The sequence below is a fragment of the Salvelinus namaycush genome, chromosome 1 (genome assembly GCF_016432855.1).
Source record: "Salvelinus namaycush isolate Seneca chromosome 1, SaNama_1.0, whole genome shotgun sequence".
Classification (NCBI taxonomy): domain Eukaryota; kingdom Metazoa; phylum Chordata; class Actinopteri; order Salmoniformes; family Salmonidae; genus Salvelinus; species Salvelinus namaycush.
The window spans coordinates 27,408,418-27,422,675 of record NC_052307.1 but is presented as its reverse complement, the minus strand read 5'-3'; the positions used below and the strand labels follow the sequence as shown (position 1 = coordinate 27,422,675).

The following is a 14,258-nucleotide window of genomic DNA, read 5'->3' as shown; positions in this document are numbered from 1 at the left end:
CCATTCATCTTTCCCTCGATCCTGACTAGTCTCCCAGTCCTTGCCGCTGAAAAACATCCCCAAGCATGATGCTGCCACCACCATGCTTCACCGTAAGGATGGTGCCAGATTTCCTCCAGACGTGACCCTTGGCATTCAGGCCAAAGACTTCAATCTTGATTTTATCAGACCGGAGAATCTTGTTTCTCATGGTCTGAGAGTCTTTAGGTGCCTTTTGGCAAACTCCAAGCAGGCTGTCATGTGCCTTTTACTGAGGAGTGGCTTCTGTCTGGCCACTCTACCATAAAGGCCTGATTGGTGGAGAGCTGCAGAGATGGTTATCCTTCTGGAAGGTTCTCCCATCTCCACAGAGGAACTCTGGAGCTCTGTCACCTCCCTGACCAAGGCCCTTCTCCCCCGATTGCTCAGTTTGGCGGGGCGGCCAGCTCTAGAAGAGTCATGGTGGTTCCAAACTTCTTCCATTTAAGAAGGATGGAGGCCACTGTGTTCTTGGGGACCTTCAAAGCTGCAGACATTTTTTGGTAACCTTCCCCAGATCTGTGCCTCGACACAATCCTGTCTAGGAGCTCTGACATGTACTGTCAATTGTGGGATGTTATATAGACAGGTGTGCCTTTCCAAATCATGTCCAATCATTTGAATTTACCACAAGTGGACTCCAATCAAGTTGTAGAAACATCAAGGACAATCAATGGAAACAGGATGCACCTGAGCTCAATTGAGTATCATACCAAAGGGTCTGAATACTTACAGTACCAGTCAAAAGTTGACACACCAACTCATTCAAGGGTTTCTTTATTTTTACTATTTTCTACATTGTAGAATAATAATAGTGAAGACATCAAAACACATATGGAATCATGTAGTAACTAAAAGTGTTAAACAAATATATTTAATATTTTTCAAAGTAGCCACTCTTTGCCTTGATAGAGCTTTGCACACTTGGCATTCTCTCAACCAGCTTCACCAGGAATGCTTTTCCAACAGTCTTGAAGGAGTTCCCACATACTGAGCACTTGTTGGCTGCTTTTCCTTCACTCTGCAGTCCAACTCATTCCAAATCATCTCAATTGGGTTGAGGTTGGGTGATTGTGGAGGCCAGGTCATCTGAAGCAGCACTCCATCACTCTCCTTCTTGGTCAAATAGCCCTTACACAGCCTGGAGGTGTGTTGGGTCATTGTCCTGTTGAAAAACAAATGATAGTCCCACTAAGCGCAAACCAGATGGGATGGCGTATCGCTGCAGAATGCTGTGGAGCCATGCTGGTTTAGTGTGCCTTGAATTCTAAATAAATCACGACAGTGTCACCAGCCCCACACCTCCATGCTTCACGTTGGGAACCACACGTGGCAATCACACGTTCACCTACTCTGCATCTCACAAAGACACGGCGGTTGCAACCAAAAATCTCAAATTTGGACTCAGACCAAAAGGACAGATTTCCACCGGTCTAATGTTCATTGCTTGTGTTGGCCCAACCAAGTCTCTTCTTATTATTGGTGTCCTTTAATAGTGGTTTCTTTGCAGCAATTCGACCATGAAGGCCTGATTCACGCAGTCTACTTTGAACAGTTGATGTTGAGATGTGTCTGTTACTGAACTCTGAAGCATTTATTTGGGCTGCAATCGGAGGTGCAGTTAACTCTAATGAACTTATCCTCTGCAGCAGAGGTAACTCTGGGTCTTCCTTTCCTGTGACCGTCCTCATGAGAGCCAGTTTCATCACAGCGCTTGATGGTTTTTGCAACTGCACTTGAAGAAACAAAGTTCTTGACATTTCCCGCATTAACGTAATGGCCTGTCGTTTCTATTTGCTAATTTGAGCTGTTCTTGCCATAATATGGACTATTTTCTGTATACCACCCCTACCATGTCACAACACAACTGACTAGCTCAAACGCATTAACTTCTTCGGGGTAGGGGGCAGCATTTTCACTTTTGGATAAATAGCATGCCCAAATTCAACTGCCTGCTACTCCTCCCCAGAATATAAGATATGCATATTATTAGTAGATTTGGATAGAAAACACTGACGTTTCTAAAACTGTTTGAATGATGTCTGTAAGTATTACAGAACTTATGTAGCAGGCAAAACCGAGGACAAACCGTTCAGAATTTTTTTTGGGGGGGGGGTCACTCTTTTCAATGAGTTTTCATTGGGACACCAGATTTAAGGGACTTGTTTGCAGTTCCTACCGCTTCCACTGGATGTCACCAGTCTTTGGAAATTGTTTGAGGTTATTCCTTTGTGTGATGAAATAGTACGGCCATCGTAAACAAGGTTCACTTGAAGTAAATTGTTTGAGAGAGGCACATTACCAAAAAAGTTGCGTCAGTTTGTTTTCTTTTTGTATTGAATACAGATCATCCCGTCTTCAAATTGATCGATTATTAACGTTTAAAAATACCTAACGTTGTATTACAAAAGTAGTTTGAAATGTTTTGGTAAAGTTTACATGTAACTTTTGATATATTTTGTAGTGACGTTGCGCAAGTTGGAAGCTGTGTTTTTCTGGATGAAACGCGCCAAATAAATTGACATTTTGGATATATATCGACGGAATTAATCGAATAAAAGGACCATTTGTGATGTTTATGGGACATATTGGAGTGGCAACAAAAGAATTTCGTCAAAGGTAAGGCATGAATTATATTTTTATTTTTGCGTTTTGTGTCGTGCCTGCAGTGTTGAAATATGCTACTCTCTTTGTTTACTGTTGTGCTATCATCAGATAATAGCATCTTATGCTTTCGCCGAAAAGCCTTTTTGAAATCTGACATGTTGGCTGGATTCACAACGAGTGTAGCTTTAATTTGGTATCTTACATGTGTGATTTAATGAAAGCTTGATTTTATATCATTTTATTTGAATATGGCGCTCTGTATTTTCCCTGGCTATTGGCCAGGTGGGACGATTGCGTCCCACCTACCCCAGAGAGGCTAAGGAAAGAAATTCCACAAATTAACTTTTAACAAGGCACACCTGTTAATTGAAATGCATTCCAGGTGACTACCTCATGAAGCTGGTTGAGAGAATGCCAAGAGTGTGCAAAGCTGTCATGAAGGCAAAGGGTGGCTACTTTGAAGAATCTCAAATAAATATATATAGATTTGTTTAACACTTTTTTGGTTACTACATGATTCCGTGTGTTATTTCATAGTTGTGATGTCTTCACTATTATTCTACAATGTAGAAAATAGTAAAAAATAAAGTAAAACCCTGGAATGAGTAGGTGTCCAAACTTTTGACTGGTACTGTATGTAAATAAGGTATCTGTTTATTTTTAATACATTTGCCAAAATTTCTAAAAACCTGTTTTTCGCTTTGTCATTATGGGGTATTATGTGTAGATTGATGAGGGGAAAAAAGATATAATCAATTTTAGAATAATGCTATAATGTAACAAATGTGGAAAAAGTCAAAGGGTCTGAATACTTTCCGAATGCACTGTAGGTGACGCAACAAGGACTTGCCATTGCTTCAAACCATCCTACAATGGTTGGATATAAAGGGGAGTGTTCTGTGCTGGAGACACACACTTCCTCTTCTGGACAACAAGCCTGTGAGATTCTGATAGAACCCAAACATCCCAAGCGATCCGTCTTGCCCACACCCACTCAAGGGAGGCAGAAGTCTACTACCACTGCAGTGTCACTTTAAAATGGTACTACAGTCATTCCAGTCTCCTCCTCCACCTCTCAAAAATGTTCACATTAGCCCTGTGTGTCAGCACCATGACTATGCTACCGGATGTTTGCGCTTTCACTCCCCTAAGTGTCTAACTCTATGCTGTGCCACCCAAAATTGATGATGTCAGCTGTAAATAATAATAATAACCCTTACCAAACCACCCCCACCATAGCTCCCCTGGCTTCTTCATTTTCCCGTAGATGCTTGGACAACCCAGGGAATTGTACACTGGCAACAAGGATGCGTTGCACTTAAAAGCAACAGGTCAAACTGAGGTAAGTTAGTCATCTAGGTAAGTACTTAAACAGCAAGAAACTGGTTACAGTAAATGGAAAGAGGGGGCTTGTGTGTGTGTGAGATGTCCAGAGTCAGACTGTTTTAAAACTCGTTTTGACCACCAGACAAAAGAAAACGAAAACAGTGACCCAACTGTGGATTGTGAATATTATGATTTCCCCATTGTAGCCAATTCAGTTGCAGTAATTCCATTACTGATTTTTTGTAATTTCGTTACCAATTTGGAACTCCAATGTGAATTGTCCGCATGCAAATTGTGAAATTCCAAACGACGAGCTATTGTGGTGAAATATAACGATGCATAATGTCAGCAGCTGTCTGCCTCTCCATCTAGCCAACTATCGCTGTATCTATATTGCGTTTAGACTTAAATTTAAAGAACACTTAGTTGAAACATAAGGAAAAACAAATTATCTTTCATTGCAATGTTGAAAACCAGTACTTTCTGGTAGATTTCATTTTCATTGGACAGATGAAACTACTCCACGTTTTCCCAGCTGTACTAGCCTCCCTCCACAGCAACCATCTGAACCTGAATGATGCCTGGGCAGTGGTCACAGATAATGCCTCCTACTGACTGAAGGCATACAAGGAGGTTCTGAAAGGAGTGATGCCCAACAGTGTCCATATAACCTGTCTCTACCATGTCATCAATCTGGAGGGTGAGACCTGGCAGCACTGCAAATACTTTTCTGAAGTTGCATCACTTGTGACATGGATGAGATCTGTCTTCTTCAAGAAGCCTGCCACAAAGAGAAGACAGGTGAGCTTCCTCATTATGAAGGAGTTTGTGCAGGCCAAGGCTCCTCCTGAAGCAGTGAGCTCCAGATTAAATAGCTGGTTAGAGGCAGTGAAGTACCATGCAGAGCATGTTCATCTGTACAGAGAGTTTGTTGGCAGAAAAGTAATCAACCCAGGCAGTCACAAATATCCTCAGCCAGCTGAAAACAGAGGAGAATGTGCAGGCCCTCACTGTTAAGCTAACCTTTATCTCGGAGGGCTGCTCCAAACTGATGACAGCCCTGTCAATCCTGGAAGGAACCCACCTTCCCACAGCAGTGTCTGCATACAAATGTCAAAGGATCTGGGCTCTTACCTAGTGAATGGAACTGCAAAAACATGTGGGTATGGCGCCAAGACCGCTCCATGATGCATTCTACACATCCAGCCAGAGAGGTCTACAGGCTGGCTACGGTGTTCGATCCTAGGCAGGCTCCAGCCATGGAAAAGCAGATTGAAGCCTGCACACAAGTGAAACCCATGGCAAGCCCATCAACAGAGCTCAGTGAAGAATGGATTGCCTATCAGCACTGTGTCCAGGGAGCCCTCACCTGCTTTGGAGCTTTCGGATTACTGGAGGGGCCTGAGTGCGAGATTCCCAAGAGTTGCAGACGTGGCAGTGCCCTACATCTACTTCCCAGTCAGCTCAGTCGACTGTGAGAGGAGTTTCAGCAAATACAAGACTCTACTCACAGACAAGCGAGAGGCACTCACCGAGCTCAACACAAAGAGGCTGACAATCATGTACTTCAATGGAGATGTCTGTGATAAATGGAAAACTTACAATGGGCAGACATAGGAGCTCATAAGTTAGTTCCATAGGTTTTGCCTATTGCTGCATTATTGCCTAGATTCTTGCATGAATCTTTTTTTAAATGTATTTATAATGAAACACTTATGTGAAGCACTTTATTTGACAAAAAACAATATGCAAAGTTTAGTTTTTTTACATAAGTATAACTCTAGGTTTTGCTTATTGCTTGCTGCATTGTTGCCTAGATTCTTGCATAACTTTTTTTCATTTATAATGAGACACTTAGTAGAACTCTGTATTGAAGCACTTGCTTTGATAAAAAAAATAGTGCAATGTTGTGTTGCATCATTACAATTGTACGGTTATATTTTATTAAATTGTTAACGTTTTATTCATTCACATTATTAGACACGCTTTCTGATGATAAAATTAGCATTAATCGTAAAACACAGAAAGAATTTAAATGGAAAAAACAAAATTTGGAAAAGAAATAATGGATTTCATAGGGCCCTACTGACTAATGGCTAGACCTAAAGCCAGTCACTGTTTGGGTGTAACATGTCAGGATCTCATGTCTATGGCAGCGCTGAACAGAGACGTGCCAAGGGCATGTGACTGCGCCTCTTACATGATCTGATGTGCTAATCTTTGACAAATTTAAACATCCAGTCAACAATGCAGTCAAAGGGACCACACAATCTCCCTCTCCTTCCATCTAGCAGGCCAAAGGAATGTATTTTCTCTTCCTCATTGATTCAGTATCATCACTGCCTAACTTTGTCTGGCTGACCTTGTGTGCCTATAGGTTCTAGTGTTGTCATGAAACCAGTATTGCGATACTATGAAACCAGATTTTCCTTGGCAAAAAAGAAAACAAAGCAGACTAAACTCTACGGTTCTTTAAAACATACTTTGTAAATTATTGTACATTAGCTTGCAAAATAAACAAATGTGACCCTGTGTCACAACATAAGGCTGTTTTTTCCAACATTAGAACTGTTTTCCTCAAACTTTGTCCGCTTCATGTTGTTTCCTTTGCTTCCTTACTTCCTAGTATTCTGATACTGGAAGTGTGACAACACTAATAGGTTCTGTATTTTTGCAGCAAATCAATCCAATATATTCAAATGAGGTACTGTAACAAAGGCACAAGGAGATGGCAGAGATTTCTCTTGCCAGGGTCACACAGACTGTTGCCGTTTTGCATTTGCTGGACGTCCAGTCATTCCAGATGGAGCAGTCCAGCAGGTTACAACGTTATTTCAACTTCGGTGATGCATTTGCCATGCGGCGAACCATCCACAGGAAGTTGTTTCTAAAGTTAGTTTGCACTACTATTTCAATACACTCTATAAAGGATAGCTCTGGGTCTGCCGCCACAGTCTCAATTAACGGATTTAGGAAAAAGAGCAAGGGGAAAGTCAGGACAAGGTAGCCAAACAAGAATGATTAGCTTAACATGATAGGCCTTGTATTGAGAGCCAAGACTTCCTTGAGAGGCAGACACTGTATTGCCAATCAGATCCCTGATAGTAAGTAAATCACACTGAAGAAAATAAAAGCAAATACAAATTCTAAAATACTTCAACAAAAAAAGGTCTACTACTGACGATGTCATTAACACGACATCGTGTAATTTCCTAATAAATTATTTGGAAATAGATGATTAGGCTATCAATTCTGGATGATGGTAATGATGATACAGTTAAAATGTCTGGACAGTGAGACGTATATATTTTTGCGATAGCGACATGGCTGATCAATGTAAAGGAATTAGGCCTACATCTCAACCTCAATTATTCATCACAAGCAACCACTACCAGCTGCTTGAATGGCATACAGAACGTTCAATTATGTTGGGAATAATGATTCGCCACGCGGGGTGCCACTGGCCTACCAAAATAGCAACTCGTGTGATGGACCAGGTGCAGATTTTGCATCAAAACGTTCTCGAGCATCATATTACAGTTATACAGTTCACAAGCGCTGTTTTGGGAAACACGCTACCCTGCCTGTGCGCAAATAAAATTAACATTGGAGAAATTAAAGACCTCACATGCTATTTCAAACACTGGTTTGTCGAAAAGCGCCAAAACAAACAGCTGAGCTGGGCAAATGCATCCACCATCACAAGGTTATTCATATTTACCTGCTGCTTGTCAAAATGTTCCCTCTCCGCACCTAAATTGGTTTCGGTCATTTTGGTTTTCACCCTTGAAGGCACCCGTCGTATGGAATTCATCCTCGCGTCTTGGAAGCCGGTTAAACTCTTAAAGGATATTCGACATATGGAGTGTTTGTAACAAATTCCCACTCGAGGAAAATGTTCGGTTATAAAACCAGTGAAAGTATTTATCTCCTTCAAGTTTTTGGTAGAAGCAATGCACAAACAACTGGTTCCAGGCGTTAGACGTCCGCGAGTGACATTTGGAGGCAGCAACCTTAACCAGATGAGGTAGAAGCGAAATGAATGTAACGTTTCTTTTTACGTGGGGATCGTCGTCTACGGAGGATACCACAGTAGTTCGCACATAGAATCACGGGGGGAGCCCATGCTACAGGGAGACCGTTTACGTCACTCATGAAGTAGGCTATTAAAATGGCACGGGTTTATTTTTCTTCACCTCACAACTGAAATGTTATTATAAGACTACAGAGCTGTTGTGATGATATAGCTGGCGTTTTATCAGCAGCCCCATGGAAGCCCTTTCCCGCTACCCCCCCCAACAAAAAAAAATCTGAATACGCGTTATGAGATAGTAAGTCATAATTATGAGATAGTAAGTCATAATTATGAGATTGTAAGTTATAATTATGAGGTAGTAAGTTATAATTATGAGATAGTAAGTCATTATTATGAGATACGTTTAGATGATCTGTATCACATGAATCCAATGTGCACTTTGCATCATGCCCTCCAACTTTCAAGGATAACCTTATGTATATATTATCGTCAATCACACGTGTGAGTGTGCATGTGTGTATTAATGGATTGGAGTTTTGTTGATGTGTGTTGGTGCCTGTTGGATGACATCAGGTTGACATCAGATTTAATAAATTCATTAATTCAATTCATTCCATTAATGGGGCAATCTGGGATTTGTACATCCATTTTTGGACTTATTATTAATATATAGCTATTGATTCTTGAATAAATGCCTCATGAGCAATGGTCTTACCCCATCAGAACTCAAAATATAAGCTTGTTTTACTCCGTTATTTGTAAACAATGTCATTGTAAACAAACACTGTATAGTTTCAAAACATGTTTAAAACTATAATTTTGATCTGGATGGTCAGTAATTGCATCCATATGTGAGAGTCCTTGCATCTATATATTTGAGAGTGGTTACATTTCTCCTACCCCATTCCTCAGCTGTTTAACAAAATAAGGTGACGGCGAAGGCGCTTTGTTATTGTTTGAATCCCAGATTGCCCCTTTAAAAGGCTCGCCCTGCAGGACTATTTAAAGATCTTATCTGTCAGAAAGATATCAGTTTGTCTCCGTGGATGGTTTGTCCTCTGACAAATCAATGGTAAGTTTCAGTGTTCCTCAAGGTTCCGTTTTAGGACCACTATTGTTTTCACTATATATTCTACCTCTTGGGGATGTCATTCGGAAACACAATGTCAACTTTCACTGCTATGTGGACGACACACAGCTGTACATTTAGATGAAACATGGTGATGCCCCAAAATTGCCTACCATCGAAGCCTGTGTTTCAGACATAAGGAAGTGGATGACGGCAGATGTTTTACTTTTAAACTCGAACAAAACAGAGATGCTAGTTCTAGGTCCAAAGAAACAAAGAGATCTGCTGTTTGATCTGACAATTAATCTTGATGGTTGGACAGTCATCTCAAATAAAACTGTGAAGGACCTCGGCGTTATTCTGGACCCTGATCTCTCTTTTGACGAACATATCAAGTATATTTTCATATTTTTTCCATCTTCGTAACATTGTCAAAAAAAATTGCAGAAAAGCTAATCCATGCTTTTGACACTTAGACTACTGCAATGCTCTACTTTCCGGCTACCTGGATAAAGCACTAAATAAACTTCACTTAGTGCTAAATACGGCTGCTAGTAATATAATTTTATCATATTACTCCAGTGCTATCTTCTGGCTTCCTATGAAGGCTAAGGCTGATTTCAAGGTTTTACTGCTAACCTACAAAGCATTACGTGGGCTTGCTCCTACCTATCTCTCCATGTTGGTCCTGCCGTACATACCTACACATATGCTACGGTCTCAAGACGCAGGCCTCCTTATGGTCCTTAGAATTTCTAAGCAAACAGCTGAAGGCAGGCCTTTCTCCTAGAGCCCAATTTTATGGAATTGTCTGCCTATCAATGCAAGAGCCGCAGACTCGGTCTTGACCATTATTTCTTTACTGAAGACTCATCTCTTCAGTAGGTTCTATGATTGAGTGTAGTCTGGCCCAGGGGTGCGAACGTGAACGGCAAGGCACTGGAGTGACGAAGAGTGGGTTGAGTTACTGACCTGATCTTCCTGTCCGGTCTTGCGCCCTCTTGGACTCATGCGGTGGAGGAGATCTTCGTGGGCTATACTCAGCCTTGTCTCAGGGTAGTAGGTAGGTGGTCTGTTGACATCCATCTCTCTCTCTCTCTCTCTCTCACACTTTCTCGCTCTCCTCCCAGAGAGAGATCTTATTTGAGTCAGAAAATTATGTTCATTTGAGAGGGAAGATAACCTTGCAGGGAGCCTATCAAACTGACAAACTCTAGAAAAAAATATAAACTATTGGAACTAATTCTTAAAAATAACTGATGTTGGCACAAGATTGAAGGAAAGTTGAAGCATAACTAATGAAATTAGAGTTAACAAACACATATGCTTAATCCAGTATAGACTAATGTATAGAATGTATTATACAATTCAAAATTCACAAATTCTACAGCACAATGGCAGAGTCATGTCTTAAGTGTAAAACTAATAATGACTCACTGATCCATGCTTTCTGGGAATGCTATGAAGTCCGGAAGTTTGGGGTTGAGCTAGAAAGTTGGCTGTCAGAAGTATTATGAAATACATTTTATTTTAATCTATCTGTCTGCATGTTTCAAGACATGAGATATGGGTGGTGTAGTGAGATACCCAATGGGCTGGACGATTCTCTTCTCATCACTCATCTTGAAAAAACATATACAAAAAATATACAGTATATAATGTATATATATATACACTACTGGTCAAAAGTTTTTAGAACACCTACTCATTCCAAGGTTTTTGGGTGGGAACCACACGTGGAGATAATCCATTCACCTACTCTCACACAGACACAGCGGTTAGAACCAAAAATCTCAAATTTGGACTCATCAGCCAAAGGACAGATTTCCACTGGTCTAATGTCCATTGCTCGTATTTCTTGGCCCAAGCAAGTCTCTTCTTATTATTGGTGTCCTTTAGTAGTCGGTTCTTTGCAGCAATTCGACCATGAAGGCCTGATTCCCGCAGTTTCTCTGAACAGTTGATGTTGAGATGTGTCTGTTACTTGAGCTCTATGAAGCATTTATTTGGGCAGCAATTTCTGAGGCTGTTAACTCTAATGAACTTATCCTCTGCAGCAGAGGTAACTCTTGAGTCTTCCTTTCCTGTGGTGGTCCTCATGAGAGCCAGTTTCATCATTGCGCTTGATGGTTTCTGCGACTGCACTAGAAGAAACTTTCAAAGTTCTTGAAATTTTCTGGATTGACTGACCTTCATGTCGTAAAGAAATGATGGACTGTCATTTCTCTTTACTTATTTGAGTTGATCTTGCCATAATATGGACTTGGTCTTTTACCAAATAGGGCTATCTTCTGTATACCTCCCCTACCTTGTCACAACACAACTGATTGGCTCAAACGCAATAAGAAGGAAAGAAATTTCACAAATGAACTTTTAACAAGGCACACCTGTTAATTGTAATGCATTCCAGGTGACTACCTCATGAAGCTGGTTGAGAGAATGCCAGAGTGTGCAAAGCTGTCGTCAAGGCAAAGGGTGGCTACTTTGAAGAATCTCAAATATAAATTATATTTTGATTTGTTTAACGCTTTTTTGGTTACTACATGATTCCATATGTGTTATTTCATAGTTTTGATGTCTTCACTATTAATCAACAATGTAGAAAATGGTCCAAAAAAAAAAAATCTTTAAATGAGTAGGTGTTCTAAAACTTTTGACCGGTAGTACGATGCTCCAAAGATCATTTGGAGCATCATGACCGTATATATTTTTTAAGAAATAGATTTTTCTCCACCACTACAGTGCTGTCCATTTATCACTGTCAGAGAGTATGTCATTCTGATTCTGTGCTTTGGCCTGTATTATCATAATAACCACAAAGGAGGGGACATGCAGGTTGGATAATGGCCAATATGACCTAATAAAATGCTTTTTGGCCTCACACGATGCAATGGGCTAATGTAGGTGCTTAGAATAGAGCCAAGTAGGCTTGCCATGCAGCCACCAACTCTTTTCAGGCATGGCCACATCACTGCAAAAGCTAATTCAACCCATCTGACGCAGTTATGTACTTCATTTGCTAATCATAGCCTATAGTCTACCCTTGTAGGCCTGTTCTGTGAGTGCACAGCAGCATATTATGTGGATAGGCCACCTCTCATCCCATTGTTTGAAAACAGCCTGTCTGCTGTTTTTATTGTGGGATCAAATTTAACAGCACCCTCATCACTGCAAGCGAGGAATGACCAGCAACTACTGTACCCATAAAAGGCTAAGTTAGATCAAGTGAGCATAAAAGTAAAATAGTCAAGTGTTATTTTGCTGATTTTGTCCTTCTTTTATTCTCAAACTCGAGTACTACTTTACCCTTAAGCTAAGAATACTATTTTCTCTGTGAAAAAAAGGGAGGCACTTGTGGAAATCATTGCCTGCTTTTAGGTCAACAGGATTAAAACAGGGAATGGATGTATCAGAAAAGTAATCTTAGATTAAACCCAGAGAGAAGCAGATGTAAAGGATTAGGCCTACATTAGGACAATGCATTCAGTGACATGTTTGAGAAAATGAATATGCATAACAGTAGGCCTTAATACTTAATAAAAAGTACGCAATTATGTAATAGAAAACAACATCCACCAAACTTAGATTAAAAAACAGCTTTATAAAAAGAGGCTAACAAAGATTACGAAGTTCAGTTTGATCAAAAAAGCCAAACACCAGAAAATGTACTGTCACTTTGTTTGTAGTGGGGGAGATATTGTAATAAACAATAGGGGAAACAGAAGGGAATGAAAATTATTTGATGGACACCATAGGAGAAGGTTATTCAATGCTGAATATTAACCATTCTAGAAATGTATAGTGTCATCCTGTATAGTATGATTTGGACAGTAGGATAATTGCCAGTTATAGTTGACACCTTTTTTGGAGAAATTAAAAGGACTGAAGGCTTGCTCCTCTGAAAGCATATAAGAGCTTGTTTTGTTTTGGCGTGTGCTGCAGAAGTGCAGTGATCCAGCTGCCACTGGACACATGCTCAGACAGTGGCAGCTGGTAGGGTGCACTCACTGTATGGAGGAGCTGCCTATGGGAGCTACAGGTGTAACAAGATAGTTTGGAGCATCATGACCGTATCATCAGTGTTTTTGAAAGCTAATGGTGAGATGCCACTAGGTCAGGGGTGGGCAACTTTAATGGGGGTGGGGGGCACAAAAAATCTGAACTCATCTTGAAGGGCCGCAGTGGCTCAAGGGTCTACGTACCAACATCCATACCCACACTTGCAGTCAGAACCAGCCCTAGCCTTTTGGGGGCCCTAAGCAAAATTTTGTTGGGCACCCCACCTTGCGAGCAAAACATTTTAGTGGCCTCCTCTTGACAGCAGATAGAAAAAATGTAGGTTTTAAAGTGCATTTCCTGCAATTCTACACATTTTGCCATGGGGCGTAGAGAAAATGTTGCAGTTATAAAGCAAGTTTGCTGAAATTCTACACATTTTGCTATGGGCAGAGAGAATATTTTGCAATTTTATAACTCATTTCATGCAATTCTTCTCATTTTGCCATGCAGTGGGGAGAAAAATTTGCATTTTTACTGCTAACTTCCTGGAATTCTACACATTTTGCCATAGAATGGAGAGAAATGTTTTTTTTTTTATATATGATATCTGATGATAATAGTCGATAATGGGGATTTGGTATGGTCTAGGGGATTGTAGGTTTATGGTGGCCTGAATTGGTTCCCAATCAGAGACAGCTGTTTCTCGTTGTCTCTGATTGGGGAGCCTATTTAGGTTGCCATTTACCATGTTGGTTTTGTGGGTAGTTGTTTTCTGTTTTGTGTGAGTACCTGACAGAACTGTTGCAGTTTTTTTTTTTTTTTTTTTTTTCTTCCCCCAGTGTTAAGGTTATTAATAAACATCATGAACACGTGCTGCGCTTTGGTCTACTCCTTCTTCCTCAGACAAACATCGTGACACTACGATTACTACAAGTTTAGATAACTGGTCGCTAGAATAAATTATCAATCTAAAAAAGGTTAGCTGACATGGGTTAATTGAGTGACTGTCGGTGACTGACATAGCAAGAGCAAAACTGCTGATGCATTTAGAAATTGCCCAAAGTCAACAGTATGTTTTTGGAAATTGATCCGCCAGTTGCCCATCCCTGCACTAGGTAATATCTTGCTTCACTATTTGACAAAATTCTTTGAGATGTTGTAATACAGACAGGTGCACCTGGAGATCTCACTGACCCTACTTGA

General features: G+C 40.5%; 1 protein-coding gene across 2 annotated transcripts in view; it reads right to left on the bottom strand.

The window, feature by feature from the left end:
- The window catches only part of LOC120022958 (huntingtin-interacting protein 1-related protein-like), a 32,716-nt gene extending 24,726 nt beyond the window's left edge, over positions 1 to 7,990 (bottom strand). Inside the window, exon 1 of one of the 2 annotated variants that reach the window (XM_038967017.1) lies at positions 7,673 to 7,990. In XM_038967017.1, the coding sequence (XP_038822945.1) occupies positions 7,673 to 7,765 (93 nt within the window). In that variant the 5' untranslated portion in view covers positions 7,766 to 7,990. The remainder of the gene's footprint in view (positions 1 to 7,672) is intronic. The other variant, XM_038966946.1, reaches the window with a different exon arrangement.
- Between the last annotated feature and the right edge of the window lie 6,268 nt (positions 7,991 to 14,258).